The 26,032-nt window shown below is 51.1% G+C and overlaps 1 protein-coding gene and 1 non-coding gene across 4 annotated transcripts in view; both read left to right on the plus strand.

Moving 5' to 3' along the window:
* The window catches only part of PRKCA (protein kinase C alpha), a 384,286-nt gene extending 359,961 nt beyond the window's left edge, over positions 1-24,325 (plus strand). The window contains exons 15-18 of one of the 3 annotated variants that reach the window (XM_044389116.3): positions 3,522-3,629; positions 5,508-5,648; positions 12,901-12,948; positions 17,754-24,325. In XM_044389116.3, coding sequence (XP_044245051.3) covers positions 3,522-3,629; positions 5,508-5,648; positions 12,901-12,948; positions 17,754-17,918 — 462 coding nt within the window. In that variant the 3' untranslated portion in view covers positions 17,919-24,325. The other 2 variants (XM_057318221.1, XM_026512416.4) reach the window with 2 other exon arrangements.
* On the plus strand, positions 12,332-12,439 carry LOC113265706 (U6 spliceosomal RNA). The gene has a single exon (XR_003320114.1). It is a non-coding gene; the product is annotated as a U6 spliceosomal RNA (small nuclear RNA).
* Positions 24,326-26,032: the final 1,707 nt, after the last annotated feature.

The following is a 26,032-nucleotide window of genomic DNA, read 5'->3' on the forward strand; positions in this document are numbered from 1 at the left end:
TCTGTAACTCTGGCCAAGGCACTTAATAATAGAACCTCAGTGAGCTCACCTGTAAAGTGAGATCGCTAGTATGTACGTCAGTCGTATGGTGGTTTTGAGGATTGAGTGAGTGATGCCTGCAAAGGCATTCCACACAGTGCCCGGCTCACAGAGCCTGCTGTTGCCACCGTCCTTACTGCTGTTCACTCCCAAACAGTGGCCATCCTTCATCAGGCAGTGTAGACTCCCAGTGCGTGATCACGGAACGTCAGGGGCACGTGTCCTCCCTGGGATGTGCTGCCAGGAGACGCCCGTCCTCAGGGCCACACAGGGATGGAACCACGGGGTGACAGCCCAGGGCTGTGCCACAAGGACACGCGGTCCTATGGCTTTTGTTGTAGCTTAGGAATCTTATCGCAACAGGTGAGCCCAAGAGGCCTCAGAGAATCCTTCCATCCCCGGCCCGTATGATTCACACTGGATTAAATAGCTCTCTTTCCGGCAGAAAAGGGGTAAAGGGTGCAAACTCTGACCCGGGAGTATCCTGTAGGACTAATATGCTCTGGTTCTAAGGGATGCTGTCTGGGGTGCGTCAGGAGCCAGGGGTCCTGCTCTCAGTGGGAACACAGAGGGGACTTCATGGTCAGTGGCTTCCTTGCTCAGTAGTAGGCCCAGCCCACCTGGGCCAAGGTGGTTCCCTTGCCGGGAGACAATTAAACAGGTGTGCTAAGCCGGTGCCCTGCACAGAATGCCCCCCGCCCAGATTCCTTCTTCCACATCAGCCGCGGTGGGCGGTGGGCGGTGGGGGGAGGCATCTGCATCGACTTCATTGTCTTCAGATGCGAAGGTTCTTGCTGCCTCACCTGACAAGAATTCCTGGGCACGATTTGTCTGAGTTTCTCTTAGGAGAGAATTGCTCTTAAGCCCGCGGCTGGGATGATCCGTGACTCAGCCCCTGTAGCGCTCCTGCCACGAGGGCTTGAGCGTCACCAGACGGGCCGGTTGACTCTCCTGCTGCCGCTGTCACCGCGGGGCCCGAGCTCCAGGAGCCCTTCGCATCTGCTCTGATGCTCTGCGTGGTTTCTCCTGAGCAGCGGCCCTCGGGGGCCCCACCGGGAGCTGTCGATTGGCCATCCGGGAGCAGCACCCGTGCCCTGCTCGAGTCCTGAGTACTATGACACTGGAGAGTGTGAACCCAGAGGAAATTCAGAGTGGGGCCCCCCGGAGGTGTGCAGTTTGCAGCCCAGAGCAGAAACCCTGCCATGTCTGCTTTCGTTACAAAGACCTCCTTGTCCAGAACTCAGCTGCATGTATGGATCGCTTACTAGGGAAAGTGGGATGTTTTGTGGGTGTCCTACCACAGGTGTCCAGAGTAGGTTGCATGGTGCCAGGCAGAGAAGAGCTGGTGGGCTGGAGGCAGGACTGGCCTCCGAGGTAGCTCTTGGCCAGTGTGGCTACCCCCACACCCTTGGGCTGTCCTGCTCCGTCTCTCTAGACAGAAGGTGACCCAGGTGACTGCCTGCACACGCTAGTGGGGTGTCTGTGCCCACCTTCCTTGCCCGTGGGCATCCCAGGCGCCATGTTACTTCTGCCCAGGGAAACACCACGGCGGGCTGTTCCCGCTCTGCTCAGAGTCATTCACAGGCAGGGTAATTTTTTTTTCTTTTTTAATTTTAGAGAAAGAGCATGAACAGGAGAGGGAGAGGGAGAGAGAGTCTCAAGCAGACTCTGCAGTGAGCATAGAGTCTAACTCGGGGCTCGATCTCACAACACCGAGATCAGGGCCTGAGCCGAAACCAAGAGTTGATGCTTAACCAACTGAGCCACCAGGTGCCCACAGGCAGGCTAATTTTAGTTTTCCTCACCCACCTGCATGCTTCGACCAAATTAAACATTCTTTATGCCAGGTACTTACAACCAAAAAAGCGGCCTATTTATTTATATTTCTAGGCCTAATAATAATAATAAAACCCAACAACAATAATGGCACCAGTCCCAACCCCCCGTTCTCCCAGACCTGGTCCCAAGGTAGGGTTTTTTAGAGACTGAGTGTCTTTCCCTTGAGCGGGTGTGGCTCCCATGTGCTGACCCCACCCCCAGCTCCTATTCAGGGCTGGGGTGGGGGAAGGACTAAGGCTGGGGGTCAGATGAGCAGGTTGGAATGATCTCGTGGTGCTTCAGGGGAGCAGTCTGCTTGGGTCCGTTGCTCTCTCTCACTCAGAGGGAAATGTTGGATAAGAAGGGGTTGATAAGAAGGGCTATCCTGCTGACTACGGCACAGCCATGGTTTATACGGACACTTTGGTACGTGGTTTACGTGATTTACATTTGGTCCTTTGGTTTACATTTGAGCTGGACTCTGCATCATCAGAGCCCTCACTGTGTCAGTCAGAGTGACAGAGACACCTCTTTTCCCTGAGAAGGAAAATGCAATGAGTTGAAACATACGGGGATTCTCTCAGCTGTGATAGCTGACGCCTGGTCTGCCTTTCCTATGCTAAACCCAAGGTTAGCTAAGCCTAAAGGGAACATTAAGAAATTTCCCATAAACCCCCTTATCCTGCGTGCTGTCCATCCAGAGTGACAGGCAATTTGCCAGACCGCTCAGGATTAAAGACATGCTGGAGGAGAAAGCTTGAAGGGCGTCCTGAGCTCCCCCGTTCCTCCCGGGGATTCTAGCAGCCCCTTCGAAGACTGCTCATCTGCCCTAATAAAATACCAGTACCACCAGGCACCCTTCAGCAGGCACCCGCTGGGTACAGGACAAACTATCGGGTGTTTTGCAGACTCACCAGGGAATCTCATTTTACACATTGGAAAACTATATCTTAGAGAAGTCGCTTGCCTGTGGACACCCAGCTAGGAGGTGGTGGGGCTGGATTTCTGGTCCAGATCCGCCTGACTTTAAAGCCATGCCGCCCACAGCGCTGCCATGCCTCCCGCTCTCCCTGAGGGGAGTGTAAACCCAGCAGAAGAGGAGAGGGGAGTGTCTAGTGGAAGCTAAGCTCCCATAACTGCCACCACGCAGGGGCCAGGCTCTCTACAGAGCAGCTCCGTGTTGGGCCAGAAGGGCCCTGGTGTGCATTTCTGGACCTGGGGAAGTCCCTTTAACCCGTGCCCTGGTGGCCCCAACGCCCCATGCTCAGAATCTAAAGGCGCTAGCATTCTCCACCTGCCCCCACCCCTGCACGCAGAGCCATCTGTAACCTAACTTGATCATAATTTAATTCTTTAACACATAATTACAAGATTAATGGATTAATTGTAATTTATTTGCAAAGCATTAAAAGCATTACTCAAAAACATTTTCCCTAAAGATTGTTTTGAGTTGCCCAGGGCAGGATAATTAAAGAGACAGAGGAAAAAGTGAAAAACACACAACCAGCAACCTAATGAAAGATAATCAGAAAAACCAGCAACTTCACTAAGCTAACTGTGCAGCCCAGAAACCCGGTGTGCGTCTTGGTGCTGAAACGGATCTCCAGGCGCCACGTTAATGAACCACCCTGACTGTTTTCCCATGTCTCTGTTTTCTGGAACAGCCTCCCTTTGATGGCGAAGATGAAGACGAGCTGTTTCAGTCCATAATGGAGCATAACGTTTCTTATCCCAAGTCCTTGTCCAAGGAGGCCGTTTCCATCTGCAAGGGAGTAAGTAGACCGGCATTCCTTTTATGATCACCGACCGAGAGGGCCGACAGGGGAAGTGTCTTCCCCACGCTTCTGAGAGAGGTGGCAGAGAGCCCGCACACCCACGCCACCGCTTCCAGCCATCAGGGGCTACACCTTGGTGACGTGCGGGGTGTTGTGGGAAACATGGCGGCCTGGAGAACGGGTTCTGACCCCCAGACTGCCTGGAACTCTGGCCCAGGCAGCTAATGCGCACTGTGCTTTAGTTTCTCATGCACCTTATGAAAGTGTGCCATGAGTTACCAGAAACAATCACGGGCCGTCGGAAAATGTTCGTTCTCTTCCCTTGCCTGGCTTGGTGTGTCTTGGGTCATTCTTCATTCGATCCTCTTCTTTTGAGATGGAACATGTGTGCAGAAATGGGCACGAGTCGCCAGTGTGTAGATGAGTGAATTTTCACAAAACAAATACACGCACGCAATTGCACCCAGGTTGTGAAAGAGAAGGTTTCCGGCACCCTAGAAGCCCCCTCCCTTCCTGTCCCACAGAGACTCCCCACCGCCCAGGATAAGCAGCGTCCCCGCTCGTTCCAGCGGGGACTAGCCTTGTCTGTTTTGCACTTCGCACAAATGCAGTCTTGCGGCGGATGCTCCCGGGGCCTGGCCTCTTACCCAACACAGTGATCGTGGTGTTTCTCCGTGCTCCCATGTGTGCACCCTTCCGTCTTCTGCACGCCCACGTGGCGGAGTTTACTTACTCGTGCTACTGCTGGTGGCCTTTGGGTGGTTTCCTCTTCGTTTTGGGGCTGTCACAAATAGAACTGCCCTGAAAACTTCCAGGCTTTGCGTTTTGGGGAACCTAGGAGCTCATTTCTGTGGAGGAGATGCCGAGGAATAAAAATTACCAGGTCCTGACCTGATTCGTTTTTAATAGTAAAGCTTTAGGCCACAAAATTATCGTCAGACCTGCTGGGATGGAGTGTAACACACTCCTAACATTTTCTGGCAAGTTTGATTGTGTGGGATGCGCTGATCAGGTGTCTTCCCAGGGCAAGGCACTGTTTACATATACAAATACGGAGAGCGGGCCCTGCCCTCAAAGCGTATAATCCGTGTTCGCCTCTGTCTCCCGCCGTGGACACGTGGGAATTACTACCTGCCGGTCACGGCATTTATTTTTCCAACCATGAGTCTTTGATTAATACGTTTGGTCCGGGCAATAAATAGGCGTACGACGCTTGTTATTAACATCATAGGGGATATTTTCCGGACGCACGGTTTTTAGTGATTGCCTACATTTTCACATACACATTTTTTATAGACCTACAGAATGGCGGCTTGAACACAGTGTATAAAGACACCTGATTAAATTCTTATATTTGATTCTGGGGCCAGGTTGCTCCCCTGTGTCCTTTATCATAAAAATCACTATGGAAAGACCCATACTGTCAACACTGTATTTGTGAGTTGGGGTCACTCTGTGCAAGCTACTGATTTCTTGGGGTGCTCCCAGGCGTCCACGCAGTCAGGGCTCGTAGCAGAGCTGACAAAGGGAAGGCACTACCGGCCGGCATTCTCTTTTTCTCCTAATTTTAGTTGTGTGGCAGGGGAGGGAGGGCCCTGTTTCCTCTCTTTTTCAAAAACCTTTATTGAGGTATAATTGACAAATAAAACTGCAGTGTGTTGAAAATGTGCCGCGTGATGGCTTGACACGCATATACGCCGTGAAAGATTCCCACAATCAAGAAGTCATGTCCATCCCCTCCCATAGTTACCTTTTTGTCTTTTGGGTGGAGAATACTTAAGTTCTACTCTCTCAGCACATTTCAGTCACGCAGTACGGTGTCTTCACCTCTAGTCACCACATCACCCATCGCACCCTCTTTCTGCTGCTTTCTAGCTGATGACCAAACACCCAGGCAAGCGGCTGGGTTGCGGGCCGGAGGGGGAGAGGGACGTGCGGGAACATGCCTTCTTCCGGAGGATCGACTGGGAGAAACTCGAGAACAGGGAGATCCAACCGCCCTTCAAGCCCAAAGTGGTGAGTAGGGGACGTGGCCTGTTCCTGAGCCCTGTGTTCTTGAATCCTAGAGGGGTCCCACCCGTCCGTTCTCTGGGGAGAGGAGGCCGATGACCTCCGCCTCTGCAGGGTAGAAGAACATGGCCAGGTACCTGCCTTGCCTTCAGTCTGTGGTCTGAGCCCCTGGGATTCCTTCTGACTTTCAGAGTCAGCACAGACCAGGCAGGGATGGGGGCCTGTGCCAACCAGTTGGGGGGCTGCAGAGTGCCTACCAAAACTGAGAGAGAGCCAGGACGCATCGGCTTTGGGGATCAGGCTTTGTGGACTCAAGTGCCCGGCAGGACTGTGATCCCTGCTCTGGGTCCTTGATGGGACGTCTTGTCTGGGTCCGGCTCTCCGGCGTTTGCTTTGCTCCTGAAACATAGCTCGGTCTCAACCAGCTCTTCTGCACACCCCGGCTGCGCTTCCCGTGTTGGCCACGCCCCTTCTGCGAGGAGTGCGTGTCAACCCCATTCTGGTTTTGCCACCTTCATTAAGACTCCTCCCTCGTGACCCCCATTTTTCCCGTTTATTTCACAAACACTATGTGCCAGGCCTGTTCTTTACAAATTAGCTCCTTTAACCCTCTCAACAGCCCTGCACAGTGGGTAAACTAAGGCACAGAGAGGCTGAGTAACTTGTCCAAAGACACACAGCTGGTAGGTGGTGTTCTGGCTCTGCGATCTGTGTCCTTACCCCACGACACCATCGCTCTATCGCAGTGACTGCTGTCTGCCCATCTTCTGACTGTTGGTGGCAACCAGTGTTGGCCTTTCTTAACGTTTCTATCTCTAGAGGTAAACTCAGGAGTCCTTAAGACATCGGGCTCCTCCCTCACGCCACCTGCCACTTCACGGTGCCTCCCGGGGAGTCTGCTTTCCCCCGGATCCCATCTCTGGGGGCCAGTGGACCATGCCGTCCAGCTCGGCTGCCGTCTCTGGGTAGTCCCCGTGCTGCCCCTGGCCCCGAGGCTACAGCGAGAGCAGCTCTGGCCCACAGTCTGTTGGAGAAGCATCCACCCCTGTCTCCCCCAGCAGGTGCTTCTGAGCAGGCAGAGGGGTGCCTGCTGGGGTGGCTGAGTGACTGACTAGTCGGCACAAGCTTTCCTCTTAGAGCAGCAGCCGCCTCCTCAAATACGCTGTGTCTCCTCTACTCCAAGAATAAAACTGCTGCTGGGGAGCCCGCTTCTCCTTTTCCAAAATATTCTTAGCACCAACTGAAGAAGAACTAAAATGAATCAGGTCAGCTGACTCCTCCTGAGTCATCATGTCCAGCAGGACCTTGTATGTCTGCACCCCCCCTTCTCTTCGCCAGTCCCAGACACAGATCTCAGGGGGTTTTCATAGGATCCTTCCCCTCCGTGTACAAAGCCTGGTTTGGACGGGGATGGGGGCGTGAAGGCAGCAATGAACACTGCAGACGGTCTCGGAACATTCTGCTAGGGATTTTCTTCTTCGCCTTTCCTATTGAGCCTTCTTAAAACATGAAAGGCAAACAGCAGCCTCTTTTACAGCTCAGTTTCTATACAGGAACAGCAGAGATCACACGCTGACCCCACTTTAGGTGTGAAGCAAAGTCCAGTGACTTGTCAGTCACTTTTCAGAAAGGGGCGAGATGGAGCAAAGTCAACCATAAGACACATCTTCTATTTATCCCCACCTCATCCTCAGAAAAGACTGTCTATTTGCGTGGTCTCCCACTTTCTCTGGACACCGGGACCCTAAATTCAGAGGTAGGGGAACAAGAGGGTGACTCGGGTCCAGGAGCCTGGAGTCTGACTGCACTGTTCCCTGTGGGGCCGCGGAAATCACCGGAAACAGAGCCCTAACCACGGTGGGCAGTTGAGCCACGAGCAGTGTGTGTGTGTGTTTATTCCTGGAGTGCTGCTGGTGGTCTTTTAACTGAACCCTACCGTGGACTGAGGCCCTACAGCGGAAGCTTGCGTGTAAAAGGCCTGCTTGGGACAGGGACATCCCTGCTCACAGGGAGCCTTCCCAGGCCCGAGCCCGTATCGGGCAAACGTGCACACGGGCAGTGGAGGGGACAGCAGGGGACACAAGCTGGTGCCGGGGTCAGGAGCAAGCAGCCACCGGAGGAAGCGGCAGACTTTCTGCCCCAGGGCCGAAGAACATCAAGGGCAAAGAGGTCGACCAGAAAGTTCTGGCTCCCGGGAGAGTTCGGTGTCTTCCAGGTCCCCTACAACGTGTCACCTGCCCAGCAGCAGAGTTTGGCCCCTAATCCCGGCTGAAGGGGGCATCTCCGCCACCTCTGGGATGACATTCTGTTCCCCAGGTGCCACACTGGAGTGGAGACACCACACGCCAAGGACAGTCTGGGTGGCGGGAGAGGATGTTCCCAGCAGCGCAAAGCAGAGGCCAGGTCCGGATAGCACCGTGGCCACATGCAATACGCCGGTGTCCGCACAGCCACCGGGGAGAGCTACCGGCGTGTTCGAGAGCTTCTGTGATGCTTCCCTGCTTTGTCGGTGAAACAATTCCGTGATCCAGAGCTAATGAAAAAGCCCGAAGAGTAGACAGACAAAATCTAGAGCTGAGGATTCTCCAAGGGGCGGTTTGTCATTCAAAGGGAGACGGAGCCATACGTCCTCGCCGTCACCGTGGAGAAAACAGGGAAATGCGCTGATGCCCTCCCAGGGAGCATCTCCCCTCTGAGCCGAGTCGAGAGCCCCGGCTGGTGGAGCTGGTCTGCTTGGTGAAGTTGGCTCGATGCTCTGTCAGCAGGTGTCGTGAATCCATGTCCCTGAGATTCAGCAGGTTAAAGGACCATTCCCTCCTGGCTCCCACGAGATCAAGCCTTTGGTCATTGCGAGTGCCGGCCGTAAGGCCCCAGGCACCCCCAGGTATCTGCAGGGTGCTTCTAGAGATCACGTTTGTGCTCGTCAGCTCTGGAGTCTCATCCTGGCTTTATTTTTTAATTTGCTTTTGAAGCCCCAGGAAAGATGACTCCAAAATCGTGAGCTTCCTTGAGAGAGTAGAGGTTAGGCCCAGAGCTTATCGAGAGGAGCCAGCGTTCCCATAGTGTCCCTTTTTTTTTTCCTGCCTACCAAAATGACATCACGGAAGCTAGACCAGAGGGCCACAGAATATGTGAAATTCCACCACCAAAGACATATTGTGATGCACGAATCCATCAGGAGGCTCCACACAGAACTTCTACCTTGCTGCCACGGTAAGGTCAGGACCTGCGGTGCAGCCATGGCTGGATTCGGTTTGAAGTCGCTCACAAAGGAAAGCGGAGAGAGGAGAGTGGCCGGCGTCAGGTGTGTGGGACTGCGGCCGTGTCCCCTGACCGTGGCGAGTCTGGAGGCTCAGGGTACACATCCCCAGCACAGAAGGGGCAGCGCCAGGAAGAGCCTGCGGGGGGCGAGAGCCTGCCCCCGGGCGGCCCGTGGCAGGGGAGTCGGGTCCTGGCAGAGCCACGTCCCCAGAAGGCCGCCGTGTGCCATCGTGAAGGTGAAGACGATTTTCTAGAAGGTGGGGCAGTCACGTATGTACTGGTGGATGATGTAAAACAGAAGCAAAAACAGAAACAGCTGTGTTGTGCTCTCCTGGAGATGAGCGCGCGCTCTCTCTCTCATAACTCTCTCCTTCTGGATGGAAAAGGAAGCACACAGCAAGCTGGTTTCCTTTTTCTCAAAGAAAGCACAACCATGGAAGAGCCTCTGATCCACAGACCAAGTACCATCAGCTCAGTATTTGGCTGATGTTCTGAACAAGCCTGAGTCCTCAAAGAAGATTCCATGTAAGAGAGTACCTTTTTTTTCTTCTTTTAAGTTTAAAGACGACGTGACTCCTGAAAAGGTTACTGTTCAGCGGCTGAGGGAGAAACATGAGGGGCCTGGCTGCCTCCCATAACATCAGGTACCCAGGGAGGTTTCTCTGGAAAAGGAGGCTCAGCCAAGCCCACTTGACCCCGCATCGTGAGAACCCGTGGAGGGAAGGAGAGCTCATTCTCTCTGCTTTGCTTGAAAAATCAAAGGCTGAGTATCCCCTTCGAGGCACACATGAGCCCAAGACTCTGATCCAGCGTCGCTTTGAATTTTGCAGGCTTTTACCCTGATTTATTATTCATGTGCATAAAATGCCCAAAAACAGCCTTCAAGTTCCCATTCATCCTGCCCATGATAAATAGCAGTTTATACAAATATCAGAAGTGGAAAGTTAATTGATTTTTTTTTTCTTTTTTTGAATTCTGTCCGTTGGCACCAAGGAGCAGAATAAGAATAGCTAGTTCACAGGCGAGCCAAAAACCTTCACGATACTTAAGTGGTTATTGGAGAGAGAGAAAGATTAATCTATAAAGCTAACACCGTGAAATATATTCCAGACCTGATAGACGAGCAGAGCACTTTGTAAACAGGCTTGTCTGTCACGAGGAGCCTTTCTGGGGAAATTATTGTCCTTATTTTATCAAAAAGAGAGAGGGGGAAAAAATAACTTTCATCAGGACACTGTCATCCTTGAGGCAAGAGCCAGAGAACAGGAACAGTGGGTACAAGGGTAGGTGCCACGGCGGTGAGATTGCACGGTCAAGTCCATTTTCCCAGTCACCCTGAAATCCTTCGCAGGCGTATCTCGGGGAGGCTGCGGGTCTGGTTCCAGACGGCCACGACGAAGTGCTTGCCGCAGTAACGCGAGGCAGTGAATTTGGGGGTTTCCCGGTACATCTAAAAGTTATGTTTACACTATCCTGTAGTCTAGTAAGCGTATGCTAGCATTCTGTCTTTAAAAAAGCAATGCACGTAGCTTCATTTAAAAATACTTTGTTGCTGAAAAATGCTGTCACCTGAGCTTTTAGCGAGTTCTATCACCCTAACAAGTGTAATAATAATGAAGATGTTTGAAGCATTGTGAGAATTACCAAAATGCGGTGTAGAGACAGGAAGTGAGCAAACGCAGTTGGAAAAAATGGTGCCGGTAGACTTGCTTGATGCCAGGTTGCCACAGACTTCCAATTTATCAGACACACAAGGTCTGGGGAGTGCAGTAAAGCAAGGTGTTCACAGTGTCGTTAGCTTGTCTAGAAAGTTTGATGCTGCTTTAATTATCAAAGTCAGTGCAGCGTGCCTTTTTAATTTTTGAAAAAATTCCATTTTGAGATAACATCTAATTTCAGTATTGCAGAAGAGTTGCAAAAATGGCCGGAAGAATTGCTACATTCGCTTCACCCAGATTCCCTAAATGTTAGCATTTTAGCCCATTTGCTTTATCATTCTTCCTCTGCATCTCCGAGTGCACCTGTGTGCAGACACACACATAGGCGGGGTTTTTGTTGTTTTTGTTTTTGTTTTTGTTTTTAACCATTCCAGAGTAAGTTGCAAACGTGATGCATCTTTACACCCACCTGTTGCATGTGTCTTGGCTCCAACCAAGGACATCTCGTGGTACTGCTCTTTTTAAGAATCCCTGTGCTAAGGTAATTCCACAGAGCAGCGGCCATCCAGGTAGAAGGAGGGTGCCGGAGCACCGGTCTGAGTGCTTGGTGCCGTAGGCAGCCTTGGGCTGCATGTAATCGTCCTCTTGGGTAGCGGGTAGGTTCATTCTCTCGGCCGTTCAGTAGTGCCAGGAACTGAGATGCCACATAAACGTGAGGGATTCTGAAGCCTCAGGGAGTTCCACCAACATATGAACACTAACCAGCCTTTGGAGACCAGAGTCTGCCACCTCACGGTGTCCTCGGCTGTGATTTAAGCCTTTAAACTAGCCTATGCCAGCTTCTACTTGGTTGATGAGAGGCATAGAGTCTGCCTATTCTTTGATAACTACTCTCCCAAATGCTCATCTTTTTTTTTTTTTAACATTTTTTTAAAGATTTTATTTATTTGCAAGAGAGAGCTTGAGAGAGAGCGTGAGCAGGTGGAGAGGCAGATGGAGAGGGAGAGGCAGACTTCCCCGCTAAGCAGGAGCCCAACTCAGGGCTCGATCCCAGGATCCCTGAGCTGAAGGCAGACACTCAACCAACCGAGACACCCAGGTGCCCCAATGCTCTTCTTTAAAAAAAATAAAATTATTTGAGAGAGAGTGAAAGAGAGAGAACACAAGCAGGGGTGAGAGGCAGAGGGAGAGGGAGAAGCAGGCTCTCCACTGATGAAGGAGCCTGACACGGGGCTCAATCCCAGGACCCTGGGATCATGAGCTGAGCCAAAGGCAGATGCTTCACCGACAGAGCCACCCCGGCTCCCCAAATGCTCTTCTGCTTGAAGGAGAAACGGGAAGACATGAGATATTTAAGATAATAATCAAGATAAATAAGTACCTCGGTCGCAAGCCTCAGGGAGCGTCAGTGGTGAGGGACGGTACGCGCACAGCCCGTGTGGCTTAAGGCGTGTGAACTGACAGGCTCCTGTTGTCTGAAGTAAAGGTCTCCCACACCGATGGTCGTCACAACAACTTGTTTTGGAAAAGGAGCCTTGAGTCCTCCAAAGCTGGCCATCGGTATCAAGACAGATCCAATGGAGTGCATGTTTTTATTCCTTAGAATATGGCCCAGGATAGGCCAGGACCGTTCTCGCATAGACATGTGGCTCTGACACCCACAAGAATCCACTCGTTTAATATGTGGCTTAGAGCCGAGTCTATCAACAAACCCATCAACAGAACCGGCTCGCTCTGGACCAGCATTGGCCCTTTCGGAGATGTGCTCTTGTGCTCGCTTTGGCAGCACATATACTAAAATTGGAATGATCTAGAGAAGATTTAGCGTGGCCCCGGCATGAGGATGACACACAGATTCCTGACATTTGCTCTGAGGCAACAGATAAAGGACTGTTTAATTTGGTCTAAGAAACGAAAACCTGTCTCCAGTCTCTCACCACAGGTCGTGTTGGCAGGAGGTGAAGGAGGTCCTAATCCCTCTTTAAAAAATCATTGCTAAAACACTAGCTCTGTGTGGTGAAATAGGTAAGCATGTAAAGATGGATACAAAATGACAAGACGCTGTCTCCCCCACCCCAACTACTGGTCCTGCTGTTCACTCTCTTCTGTAAGCTTCTGGAAAGCTGTGAGCGCGTGTGATCATACACACAGCGAGGTGGTACCACGCGTTCCATTGTTCACCTTGTACCTTTCACCTGTTAATATATCCGGGAGATGTTTTCACATGAGCACATGTGGGTCTGTGGCACCCTTTACACAGGCCATTCTGATTCTCGAGTTTCCAGGACAGGCACTGACTCTTTTCCAAATACTCTCCTCTGTCCATTCTTATTCTCCAGACTTTCTGTACCAAAATGCACTGGCTGCAGTGGGCATCCAGGCCTTCGGTGAGCACATTTCCAGATCCTTGAGTGACTAAATGAGCAAACTAACCCCACTTTTTAACCCTAAGCGTGTGCTCCTGCTTGTGTTGGGTCATGCACGGAAGACCGTTCCCTGAGCATGCTGATCTTATAAAGGGCTGCTGCCCGGGGCCTCTGGCCCCTCACTGGATGGTTCCATGGTGTGGACATGACCTCCCAGGAGGCTCAAAGCAGAATATTCCCATTCATTTCTGCTGCTGGTTATTTAACGAAATGAAGTCCGTGCACAACTGTGTGTCAGAAAGCCATGCACGGACGTCAGCAGGGTTCCTACTAACGCTGCACGAGGACCACCGCACAGTGGGACTTGAAATACGGGGGTCTCCTAAGATGAAACGGGTCCTGCTACATCTGGCAAAGCCAGAGACATTCTCCACCTCTATAAGTTTCCTTTCTCCTTCCTCTTGCAACACGCCTTTACTCTCGCTTGGTTCCGCGCTCTGCCTGCTCCTCTGGGTTTGGTTTGGTTTGCTTTGTAATGGCAGTGTTTTCAAGCTACTCATACTCACCCTAATTCCCATACCAGTGACCGTGGGGTTATATTCTACATGACTGAGACACCAAGGTAAAGGCCAGGATTGAGACCAACACATGTATTGTGCATTCTCGGTTGCCTCTCCCAGGTAAGACTCGTGAGAAGCCGACTTGCGCGGGGCAGGCTGTCTCTCCCCACGGCCCTTAGACAGGGTGCACAGGGTGGTGAGTGGACTGTGTGCTGCCCAGGGCCCTGGATGGGCAGCGCTGTGATCCCAAAGTCCACCTGGAGTCTGCCTCTTCCTATGCTTTGTCTCATCTTTACCATGCCTGATTTCCCTTGGGTTCACTTTATTAATTGATGAGTTTACCAAATAGGTAGGAATGTCAAAACAACAAAGGATGTATGTCCCAAATCCAGGGCTAAGGAAGTCAGGTAGATTATTAATAGTGTTCATTCATCCCTCATATATTAATCACTTGGCTTTTACATGCTGGGTGCAAGCTGTGCCTTAGGTCGTATCATGACTGATTAGAAGGGACTGCACACACTCTTGGTCCTTTGATCCCCACAATAGCCACGGAAGGTGGATGTTCACATCCCCATTTTATCTTTACAAAGAGGTGTGGTGAGTTTCCCAAAGCCTTACCCTGGGCTTTTGACTTCTGGTGGGTCCTTCTCCTCACCGGACCTCCTATTTTCCCTAGGATGTCAAACACAGTCTCCGCTCTTAGGGAGTACGAGAGGAACTGTCTGGGCTCACACACTGGCCCAGCCGGGTGTGGGCTCCCCCCTGCTGCCCTCCTCTCCTCCGTCTTTGTCCCACACCAGTTGTGTTGTGCTTCGCATCCCCGATGGCAGAAGTCTCCGTTGGTGACAGGTGTGGGTGGCCTTTGGAGGTGAAGACAGTGCACACCCTGACAAGGGGTTTTGCTCTCAAGCAGCAAATGTTGCCTGCAGCTGCTGTGCACTGTCAGGTGGCCTCGAGCTCTGAGGTCATGGCCAACGCAGACCTGCCTGTTGTCACACGTTGCAGTGGAGGCTGCCCTTCCAGTGGCCATGGTAATAACCTTGCATCATCCCTGAGGAAGGTTGAGAGGATGTCTGTAGTCTGGCTGGCCTCATTCTTCACCCCCACTATCGCTCACTCAGTCATTCACATGTACCACCCGGTGCCCCCTGAACCCTTCAGCCTCTTCTTGCTCCCTCACACAACTAAGAGGGCGTCCGAGCCCCACTGCCCACAAGACAATGGTTATGAGTAAGGTTGGCCCACAGGCAGCAGGAAGAATCTTTTCTAAGTATAAAATATAACAGCTTGTTGAAGGCTTTATCTTTTCCCCCAAAGATCCAAAGAGCACTGATTTTCATTATCCTTTTTGGTCATTGGTGGTGGTGATGATAGGATAGTCACAGTTTTCTACATAAACATCTTGAAAAATGAGTAGGTCAAGATCTTCTCTGGTTTGACTTAAAGGAGATTGTCTATATCTGGGCTAATTTCACTGAGTTGTGGAGAGCTCATTTTTTAAAGCATTAAGAGATCCTCCATGGTGGAAAAATAAGTACTATTTCTCATAGTACCAAACCTGTGATAAAAGTCCCCCCCTGCTCTTTGAGGGAGGGAAGCGGCATCTATCTGGTGGGAGCTCCCTTGGAACAAGAGGTCCTTCTGAGTCTTGGATCTCATCCGACCCTCAGATGCAGCCTCCAGTGTGTCCTGGGCTTTCCCGCCCAGAGCTTGCTGAGATCCACTCACAGAAGCCGAATGTTTTTTCTTTGCCTTCAGCCTGTCCCTTCACCTCAGTGACTAGGTTTAAGAAAATCTTTCCTTTGCTAGAAGGTGATTTCTCTCTCAAGATCAGGGAACATTCCAGAGCAAGTTAGAGTGGAACGGAAAAGGAAGAGGTTTCTGGTGGTGAGCAGTTCTGCGACCAGCAGCCCTCCTCTTGTGCAGTGTGATCACTGAGCAGGGCTTGGCCTGGCCTGGTCTCTGCGAGCCCCTGAGCTCCGGGCCGGCAGCCCACACAGCACAAGGCCCGAAGTAGCGAGGGCTTCTGTGCCATGTGTTACCACACCACAGACGTGGCAGCCCTTAGGAGTAACCCTCCCTGCGACAGCAGTGTTAGCATTTCACGTCCTTGAGCATCTGTCCCCATCCCCAGGTTTCTCGGTGCTGATGTATACGTGGTCCCCTTTTTAGATCTCAGGGACTCTTCTAGTTTTTTGTTGATTTATTTGGCAGTTAAGCCATGGCTTTTGGCACTTCCCATTAGAAGAAGATCCGTGAATGCCCTAAAGATGGTACCCAAAGGAAAGATCAGACCCGTGCCGTCTTTTCACAGAACAGATCGACAAATCTAGGGTTCGATGGTGGGAGACACGTTTTACCTTGGCTCGCCTTCCTGTTCCTTTTAGAGACTTCACCTTTTACTTTTCCCAAAAGTTCCTTCCTGTTCATCTTTGCAGGCTTATTGAATAGCAAAGGAAATGCAAATGATCTCTTTTTAAGGGAGCACACGTCCCAGCCTCTGGGAGCACCTACAGTGCATTCGAAGTGCACTTGAAATCTTCCAGGCCCTGGGCGTTGATTATTGAGTTCCCGAAGGACGTCCTCCTCAAATACAACCACACCATCTCACATGCGGGAGATAGGGCCTGCGTGACAAGCAGGCCCAACAGTATGGCCTCCATAGAGAGGCTGCCAGGGCCCCGTACAATCCGCTGCCTCCCTCCACACCCATGCCACACACCCACACAGCAGTCCCTGGTGTGGACTCTTCCCCTGTTAGAAGTGGGTGGTCACTCATCAAAATAAAAACACCCCCAGAAGGGGAAGCTGTCAGGTATGAAAGACCTTACTTTTGAACTCATGACGTGCCTTAGAAGCAGGGTGGAAAAACCCTAATGAAGCTAGATTCTCAAGGAACCCTTCTAGAAGATGGGAAAGATGTAAAAGAGGAAGTGGGAATACGGTCTGCGAGACTAAACTGGCCTTACAAAAATAACAGCAACCCTTGTGCTCTCACCGCATGCTGGGGTCTGTGCAAAACACTGCACCCTTAACCTTCATAGCAGCCACGGGAGGGGGCGTGGCTCTTCTGCCCCCTCTACACTCCAGGGAGTGGGGTGGACCTCCCCCCCCCGGCCCCTCTTCACAGTTTACCTAAAGCTATCCTCTGTTAAAGATCCAGGGATGCCTGGTTATATAAAGTTGTGCTAACTCGGAATTGGTTCATGTCGCCCTGCAGTACCAGCAGATGGAACTGGTACCAGCAGGTGGAACCAGTACCAGCAGGTGGAAGGGTGATCGTCTGCAGCATGTAGAATATCATGACTTGTATCACCAGCGCAACCTCAACATCCCCTGTCTCAGAGTTATCTGGGGTCCTGGGGACTTCAACATGCCCCAGCCCTCCTGAGCAGCTGAGAAAGTGAAGACACCCCTTCCCCTGATTTGGGGTCGGGCTCCCAACCAGTGCTGTGCATGCTGCCCTGTTTCTCAGAGCCTCTAACAGGGCAGCTATGCCTGCAGCCCTGTGTTGGGTGCCCTGGTGGAGAAGAATATCCAAGACAGACAGGAGACTTTGCGCTCCCTGCTAAGGGCACCAGAGCAAAACCCCTCCAGCCTGAGGCCACCTGTGAGGGAGCTCCATATCGACCTGCCAGTTGACCAGATAGATCTAGATATGCTGAAGCCCAGCTGGGCCCCAGGGTGAATGTCCCAACCTTGCCACCACCCCTACCTCAATATTGGTACCCAAAGGAAGAGTAGGGACGGAGGTTTTTAGAACTTTCCAGTTGCAAGAACAACACGCCTTTTACTTTATTACAATTATGGTTGCAAAGAACCACATATGGGACAGAAATCTCAACCTCTCGGTTCAGAGGTCGCTGTCTGCATTCCCACCCAACATCCTGGCCTTTCAACACGGACCGTGACTGGTGGCCCTGTGCGTGTGGCATCATGCTCATAGCCTGCTTGCTCTATGAAGTGGAAGTGAAATAAAACAGGCCGTGTCCTTGCTGCTGCCTTACTATCAGCAGTGCCTTTCTACAGAGGGGCTCAGTTCCAAGAGTAACTGAAGGTTTACAACCGAGTGACTTTGTGTTACTGTTTACTGTGACTGGCTTTGGAATCCAGGAGGTGTGCAGATTCTCCAGAATTCTTCCTGCCTCTTCCAGTCCCAATTCCCCCGGGCCACGCTCTTCCCTGCAGAGGCCTCTCAGGGAGCTGCCCCCTGTGCTTTGCAATAATTACTGACCTTTCCTTCTTTTTCTCTCTTCTCCGCAGTGTGGCAAAGGCGCAGAAAACTTTGACAAGTTCTTCACGCGAGGGCAGCCTGTCTTGACACCACCTGATCAGCTGGTCATTGCTAACATAGACCAGTCTGATTTCGAGGGGTTCTCGTATGTCAACCCCCAGTTTGTGCACCCCATCTTACAGAGCGCAGTATGAAACTCAGCACCGAGAACCAACGCCTCCCCAGCCCCCAGTTCCCCCCCCCAACAGTGGGAAATGATCCTTAACCCTAAAATTTTAAGGCCATGGCCTTTTTTCTTGTTCCAGATTGGGGGGGCCTGAAAATTTTAGGGTTATTAGTCCAAATGTGAGTAAATGTTCAGGGTCTCTCTCTTACAACCAAGAACATTATCTTAGTGGAAGATGGTATAATGTACAGTGTCCAGTTTAATTATGTAGAAGTCGTTATCTGGCTGTAGGTTAACCCTTCCTAGATAGCAAACTCTCCCCCGTTTTTGGTACGATTTGATATATTTTCCTTGCCCCTCTGTCGATTTCCACCATTGGGATCCCCCAACCAGAGATGTTAAAATGAACCTGTCCCGGGGCCAGTGACTCACCACCTGAGACGTCTTTGGAACGAAGAACGGGGAGCCCAGAATGTGAGCCGGGCAGGCTTGGGGGTGGGGGAGGCTTTGAAATACCTGCTGCTTCTGTTCTCTGCCTCAGTGGAAACAGTCCCTAGAATTCAAGAGGCCGAGATGAATCAAGTCCCCACCGGTGAGTCCTTTGCAAGCTCACCGTTACCAGATGTTGACAGTCTTAACCCAGTCACAGTCCAGTGATTACTGGTCTTCAAAAAGAGAGCAAGGGAACCTCGGATGAACGTTGGGTAAATCTGTCAGCTCCCCTATTTGGTTGATCATTGTCTTGATACTTGCATTTCTTTTTAAGAGGCCAAATCTTCTAAGGACTTTGCTAAACGAGCATGTGAAATCATTTCAGATCGAGGATAAACCCGTGCGTATGTATGTTCATTTTAATCTCTGGGAGATTATTCTGTGATCCAGGGTGCCATCAGCAATCATGCCACTACTCACGAGTGTTGTTAGCCAACCCCCACCCTCCAAGCAATATTTTGCTACCTACTTCCTCAGAAGCTGAAGCGTACGCCCCACCCCCTTTTGTACTTATTTATTTACTAGGCTGCGGTGTCGTTTATGAGAGTACGGTGTGCAGTAACTTAACAGAGTGTTGACTATTGCGTAAGTCTCCACTTATCGATTTCCCTCCCATCTCCAGCCCTGGACATCCGCTAAGGGATGAAAACCAATAGTTGGGTCCCCATGTCCAGTTCACGTTGAATGACACACCTGAAGCGTAGAATCAGGAAAACCTGGATGCACATCCGCTCGAAGATGGTTTATTGCTAGAAGGATTTTAATATGTTTTGCAAATGCATCATGCAATGAATTTTGCATGTTTATAATAAACCTTAATAACAAGTGAATCTATATTATTGATATAATCGTATCAAGTATAAAGAGAGTATTATAATAATTTTATAAGACACAATTGTGCTATATTTGTGAAGGCTCTTGTTTCTAATCTGCTTTTATGATTAAGTTTTCGCTTAATTCCTCGCTGCGTGCTTCCTCTCCCCCCATCCCCACCCCCCCCACGTACCCTGCACATTGGCACTGTATTGGATATATTAATTTTTTATCGTAGATCTAATTTTAAATGAATGGCTATTTTACATGATCAATTAGGCTTATATATATATATAAATATATATATAAACATTTGATTCTACCTGCAAACAAAAGTTTTTGTTTTCAGAGATTATTTCCGAGACGACACACTCTCCTCACTCCTCAGCGCCATTTTCCACTCCTATACCACTCTTCCTCTTGGGGACCTCAGGAAGTGTTTGACTCCAATCTACTCTAGTCTGTTTGTGTAGGTGTAATGTTGTCACCGCCCCCGGGCTGGACTTTGTTTGGTTTTTCCTTTTCAGCCTTGTTACTGTTGGTGACTCTGGGTGGGAGGGACAGGAAGACGCCCTTCCTGCTGTGTGCGTGCGGACGCCCCGGAAGCACGCCATCCACCTTGCTGCCCGCGGAACGACTTGCCCGTTGCTCCAGCACCTACAGACTTCGTGAGACCACCGTCCAGTCCAGCAGCCCCCCTGGGCACAGCTGTCCCCTGGCACTACCCGCAGACTCTTTGGAAGCCGCAGATTTCTTCCCCCCCGTTGCTAGAACCAGCCTTTCCAGCCTTGCGAGGAGTGCCTCCGTGGTGACACCGCGCTAACGCAAGGTCCTCGGAGAAGCCAGCCTCCTACGACAGAAAGAACATCCAACAAGGAAACAGTTGTCAGGTCTTACGGGGCTGCTCTATTTCACCTTGTTCCCCGAATGTGTCTCCCATCTACGCGCTGCCTCATTTTTACCCTCTCTTTGCCTGAAATTCCTGTAACACAATGACCACGGAAGGGTCTTTGAGATTGAGAGGCCTGGTCCGTCCTGGGAACCCTTGACTGGAGAAAGAGATGGGGTAGGCAGTGGTTAGCCCAGAAAAGAGATGGGGTAGGCAGTGGTTAGCCCAGAAAAGAGCCTCTGCCGTCTTTTATGGGTTGTAGGCGTCAGAACCCAAAAAGGGCCCCAGCATACCCAGAGCTGCAGTCCTGCTGGTCTGTGCACATTTAGGGGACCCTTCCTCGCCAGGTGCACCTCATTCATTTGGGCAGAAAAAGGACCAGTTTATAGAATGAGCCTAAGAAACAAAAGAGCCAGTCACCCTGCCCCAGAATGGAGCAGCAGCAGATCGGACCCCCAGCCAAGCCCCAGGCAGGGAGGAAAGTTTCAGAAAGGAGCACATGGGGGCTTCCGGACCGTTCATTCCCAAGCCCCACACCACCTGCTTGTTTCTGAGCCAGCCACAGTCTCAGGCTTTCCCTCGCACAGCCAACACATTTCCAAATTATTCATAATTCTCCAGGAGACATACTCAGCATCTCAGCTGGCTCGTATTCTTTCAGAATGTGTGGCAGAGTCTTAAAAGAAAATCTGGCTGTAGGGCCCAGCACTCGGCCTACGGGACAGCAGGCTTGAGGACAAACTTGGGGGAGGGGAGGACAGTAAACCTCAGGGCCTGCGGAAGTGTCACCGTGATGTGCCCTGTTTGGGACGTGGCTTTGTACCGAATCTAGATAAAGGCTGATGTTTTAAAGGTCTGAGCAGCCCAAGACAGTTATTTCTGAAAGAATAAACCGTGGGAGTGACCATTACCAACTGTTAGACCAGCTTATAAAAGAAGCGATCTCTACAGTTCGGTGGCGTCACCCCGTGTCGTGGGCATTGTGTGAAAACTGCAGGGGAGGGGTCCTCTTTTGACGGCAGCTGGCAGCTGGGATGAGAACACTTGAACTCTTGAAGTTCAGCCCCCCAGCGCTGCCCGTATCGCGGGGGCCTGTGGAGCTGCGGCCCCGGCAGAATCTCGCGCAGTCTGGTTCCCCACCAGACCCCTCAGCCCGTGACTCTGAAGGTCATTCACGTGGTTTCGCGTGCTTTTTCCCCTGGACAGTGGGGGCTGCTCAGCCCCAGAACTTGGCTCTGAGGCCGCAGGCCGGTGGGCTGGCAGCCCCTCTCCGCATCTTGTCTAAAGACGCTAGATGCTTGGTGTCGATGGAAGTATCTGGAGTGTGAGGCCGGGTGTAGCCCTCAGAGGTTAATGGGAAGAACTAATTCAAAAGGGCTTCTCTTTGATCCCCATGAGCTAGGGCCAGCGAATGCAGAACCTCGGTCTGGCTTGTCTCAGGAGATGTGTCAGGCTGCCGTATTAGGCATTTTGGCAGAAAATCAGAGCGTTCAGGGCACTTTGGAAACCTGATGGGAGTTGGCCGGCTGGAAGGTGCTGAAAGACTGCGGTTGGCACAGCCTGCCGCTTGTGGAGCGCCTCTCTGAGCCGCGTCCTTGCTGGAACGGGTGTGCAGACCCAAGGGAGCCGCCCGCCGATTTTCGGAGACGGGCGAGGTCACGGAGGCGGAGGTCTGGAAGGTGTTTAAGAGAAATGCAGGGGTGGAGTGTGTCCAGAAGGACGCTTAGAGGAGGAGAAAGGCAGGAGAGCGTGGAAGGAGAGGGCGTATCAGGACGGAAGCTGCCACCGTTTCCAGTGGCTTTGCGCGCTGCTTGCCGGTGCGTTTGCTCTCCACCTCCTGGGGGTCCTGGAGAGCAAGTGTGTTGCCAGGAACACAGGCTGGTCCTCCTCAGAAAGGGTCCCCAGCAGCCGCTGGAAGCCCCCTGCCCCTGCCTGCCCGGAGGTGGCCCACAGTTCTCCGGGCAGAGCCAAACCATCCCGCACGCCCTGGGAGCCGGGAGGTGCCCACCGTCGTCCTCTGTGGCTTCCTGCCGGGAAGGAGGGCGGCCGCGGGTGGATGGAGAAGCGGCAAAACGAACCAACACCGCCGTTCCCACCGGGTGGCGCTTAGCGGGAGAAATCTGGGTGTTTTGCTGGGATTCATTTTCTCAGGGCTGAGGAGGGAGGAAAGGTGAGAGTCTTGATATTTTTAAATGCCCCGGAAAGGCAACAGCAGCTGACAGTCACTTCCTCACTTTGGTCTTACGAAGTCGTCTGCTGCTTGTGTGTGCATATCATGCGGTTTCCTGCCTCTTCAAGCCCAGGAGGGCGGGCGTGCCTGACCCCCCACTGAGCACACGTGTCATCATCAGGAAGGAGACGCTGACCCGGGGACCCAAAGGATGATGGTCATTCAGAGTTACAGCAGCAGCGAGGCCGTGGCCGTTCCAGGGAGGGAAAAGGGCACTGTGGTTCTTAGTGACCGCATGCTAATGGTACAAGTGGCGAACTATTTTTTAAAACATCTTCCTTGAGTTGCTTGGGTTACATCTTATGAAATATACCGGACTGTAAACATGTCTGTCATTTCCCATTTGGGCCAGTGAGACAAAATCTAGGGAATGTTAGGTATTTCTGCTGCAGAAGAAACTTGGGAAAGGTCACCTGAGTTATAGTGAGTGAAGGCATCTAGAAAGGGTGTCAACCACAATCTGGTTCATTTTCTAATGTCAGGGACTCTTTGGGAGGGTTAAAATCATGTATGACTAGGACCCCTGTGCCTCTGATCTGTGTGGTCAGGTGGCCATTGATACTCGTGTAGGTCAAACTCAGTCATCAAACAGCCTCACAATGACCCTACACTAAGGCCCACAAGTTCCAAAGACTTTTTTTTAAACCTTAAGGAAGAAATTAGTTAATTCCAATAGAATAACAGAATACTGGGCTATTTGTACTTTTTTATAGAGAACTTTAATAATTCTTCTTTTAAAATAAGTTTTTAAAATAAAACTACTGACAGTTTGATAAAATTCCAATCCCATGGAGCCTGTAGGAGGACTCAGCGGGGGTCAGCTAGAGCGCCCCTGACCTGCACTCCCACTGCAGGATTTTCCCATGCCACTGGTATATGGAGTCCACATCAGAATGGCTGGAAATTCAGGTGGAATGTGTTGGCAGACTGATGCCCTCCATGTTTTTGATGCACACTGGGGACAACTGTCTAAGGTCTGGAAACTTTTGGACCATAGGAAAGATAGCTTTATTGTCCCCTTCCAGATGCAGCCCTAGGATAGCATTCCCCTGGGGTCCCTGGGATCCCTTTCCTTGCTCTGTGAGGCTCTGTGACCACCTTTTGGTTTGGGGGGGCAGGGCACTTTCTCAGCTTGGTCTCCAGTCCCCATGGGTCCCCCAAGGCTCACACTCCGTGAAAATTCAGAGGTGCCCTGTAAGGATTTTGTCCACTGGGCAATTCAGATATACTTCAATATCCCCGAGAAAGAAGAGATGGCAGCAAACACTCCCAAGGGCATCTGTCTCCGAATTCTCTCTTACGTGAGTAGACAGAACCCTACTTTTCAGAAACTATCAAGTCTATAAGAACCTTTTTTTTTTCTAAAATAAGACAAAAGGTGGCTTTGCATTTTCTGATTCAATAACTGTGTCTTTGTTTCCTCTGCTTAACTTTAGGCGTATTTATTCCTGTGATTGTCCGTAGATTTTTTGTGGCTGGTCTTCCTGGGAGAAAGGGATTAAGGGGATTAGTGGACTGTTCAGAATCATCTGTGAAAGCAGTTATTCTTTTGAGTCTAAATGGTCTAAAAATTCACCTCCTATCCCTTCTGTCAGGGTCTTTCAGAATATCTTTTATAGATGGTCAGAGACATTTGAAATCGTTGCTTTTGCTGAGAGAGAGAAAGAGTGTGTGTGAGAGAGAGAGAGTGTGTGTGTGTGAAGGACAAGTCATGTTTAAATCATTCATTGGAAAACATCGTCTAAGACCCCAAATCCGTACGGAGGAGGAAGGTGAAGAGACGGAGGTCGAGGCTTGTCCTTCTGTATCATCACCTTTGGACACCAGGTAGAGGCCATTCAACTGCCCTGTAACGTTTGGTGTGACGCAGGCGGGATGGGTGTGCAAATGACTGCGCGACTTTCCTCAGTGTGTGTAACCTCTGCTCTCTGTTTGCATGACATGCTTTGTTAGATGCATTAACTGTAGTTTGGAAGCAAGTGTGTACGAATAAATATAATGATCATTCCTTGGCGTCCTTGGTCTCATTTGCTCGGTCCCTTTGTCGCATCGCAATTACCGTGTAGCAGACGTGCAGCCAGCGTTCCACCCCGGAACTTTCTCTGTCCGTGCATGCCTCTCCGTTCAACTTCATGCTGGCTTTTCTTAAAATGCTTTGTGCTTTGATTTGAACCCCAAACAGTTACTGGGATAAAGGAGCAGCAGGTCACTCCCGCACTCACGTATCAGCCCTTTGCGGAGCGCCTGCTGGGGGCCAGGAGGTAGGCACAGGGCCAGGAATGTGCTGGAGAAGGGAGCAGAATGCCTAGCGGGGGGGCTGCCTGCAGGGAGCTTCTGTTCTTCACCCCCAAATGGCAGGGGACACACAACAACTGATGAGGACGTTTCCATCCTGTTGGCCACGCTGTGCACCCAGCTTCAGGACTGCCACCGCTCTTGGCATCAACAGCCTTCCTCCTGGATTTATTTTATTCATAGGCAAAAAATTGGGGGTAATTTTTAAATGTGAAACAGGTAGGGACATTCCAAAACATCCAGAGTCTTAACACGACACTCTAGAGGGTATTAGCCTCAAGAAAGACTAAAAGCTGGGGCGCCTGGGTGGCTCGGTTGGTTAAGCGTCGGACTCCTGGTTTCAGCTCAGGTCATGCTCTCCAGGTCGTGAGACTGAGCCCCGCATCGGGCTCTGCGCTCAGTAGGGAGTCTGCTTGAGATTCTTTCCCTCTCCCTCTGCCCCTCCCCCTGCACTCGCACACTTCCTCTCTCTCTCTCCCCCTCCCTCCCTCCCTCTCCCTTTAAAATAAATATCCACAATAGCCAAAATATGGAAAGAACCCAGATGTCCATCAAGAGATGAATGGATAAAGTGTGTATATATGTATACATACACACACACACACACACACACACACACACACACCCGTGTGCTCACGCAATGGAATATTACTCAGCCATCAAAAAGAATGAAGCCTGGCCATTTGCAACAACATGGATGAAACCAGAGGGTGTTATGCTGAGCAAAATAAATCAGTCAGAGAGAGATATATAATTCACTCATATGAACATAGGGGAAGGGAAGGAAAAATAAGATGAAATCAGAAAGGGAGACAAACCATAAGAGACTCTTTACTCTAGGGAACAAACTGAGGGTTTGCTGGAGGGGAGGTAGGTGGGGGAATGGGGTAATGGGTGATGGGCATTAAGGAGGGCACTTGATACAATGAGCACTGGGTGTCATATGCAACTGATGAGTCACTGAATTCTACCTCCGAAACTACTAATACACTGTATGTTAACGGACTTAAAATTTTTTTTAAAAAGTTGAAAAATAAATAGGTCTTCAAAAAAAAGAGTAAAAGCCAGTAACAACAATAACCCTACTTCCAAATGCTGAGGGTCAGTCTTAGCAAAGGTCGCCTTTGCTTCCTCGCCTCCTTTGGGGGGCTGCTCTCCCTCATGCTCAAGGCTTAGTCCCACAGCCCCCTCCCTCCCTCCGCACCTGCAGCCCCCAGCCCCGTCCCCTCCCAGCGCATTCTGCACCCACACTTGCCTGTCCTGCCTTCTTTTTCCTCAAGGCCTTGCTCCCAGCCCACTGAGTGGGGTCCCAAGCGCTCGTGTCCCCTGGGTTAAGGTCCTGCCCCCAGCCCGCCGTCCTCTCACCTGCGCCCCCAGAAGTTAAGGGGCTTTCAGCTGCCAGTGGGAGCCACAGTGGGACAAT

This window comes from Ursus arctos, unplaced genomic scaffold, assembly GCF_023065955.2.
Source record: "Ursus arctos isolate Adak ecotype North America unplaced genomic scaffold, UrsArc2.0 scaffold_24, whole genome shotgun sequence".
Classification (NCBI taxonomy): domain Eukaryota; kingdom Metazoa; phylum Chordata; class Mammalia; order Carnivora; family Ursidae; genus Ursus; species Ursus arctos.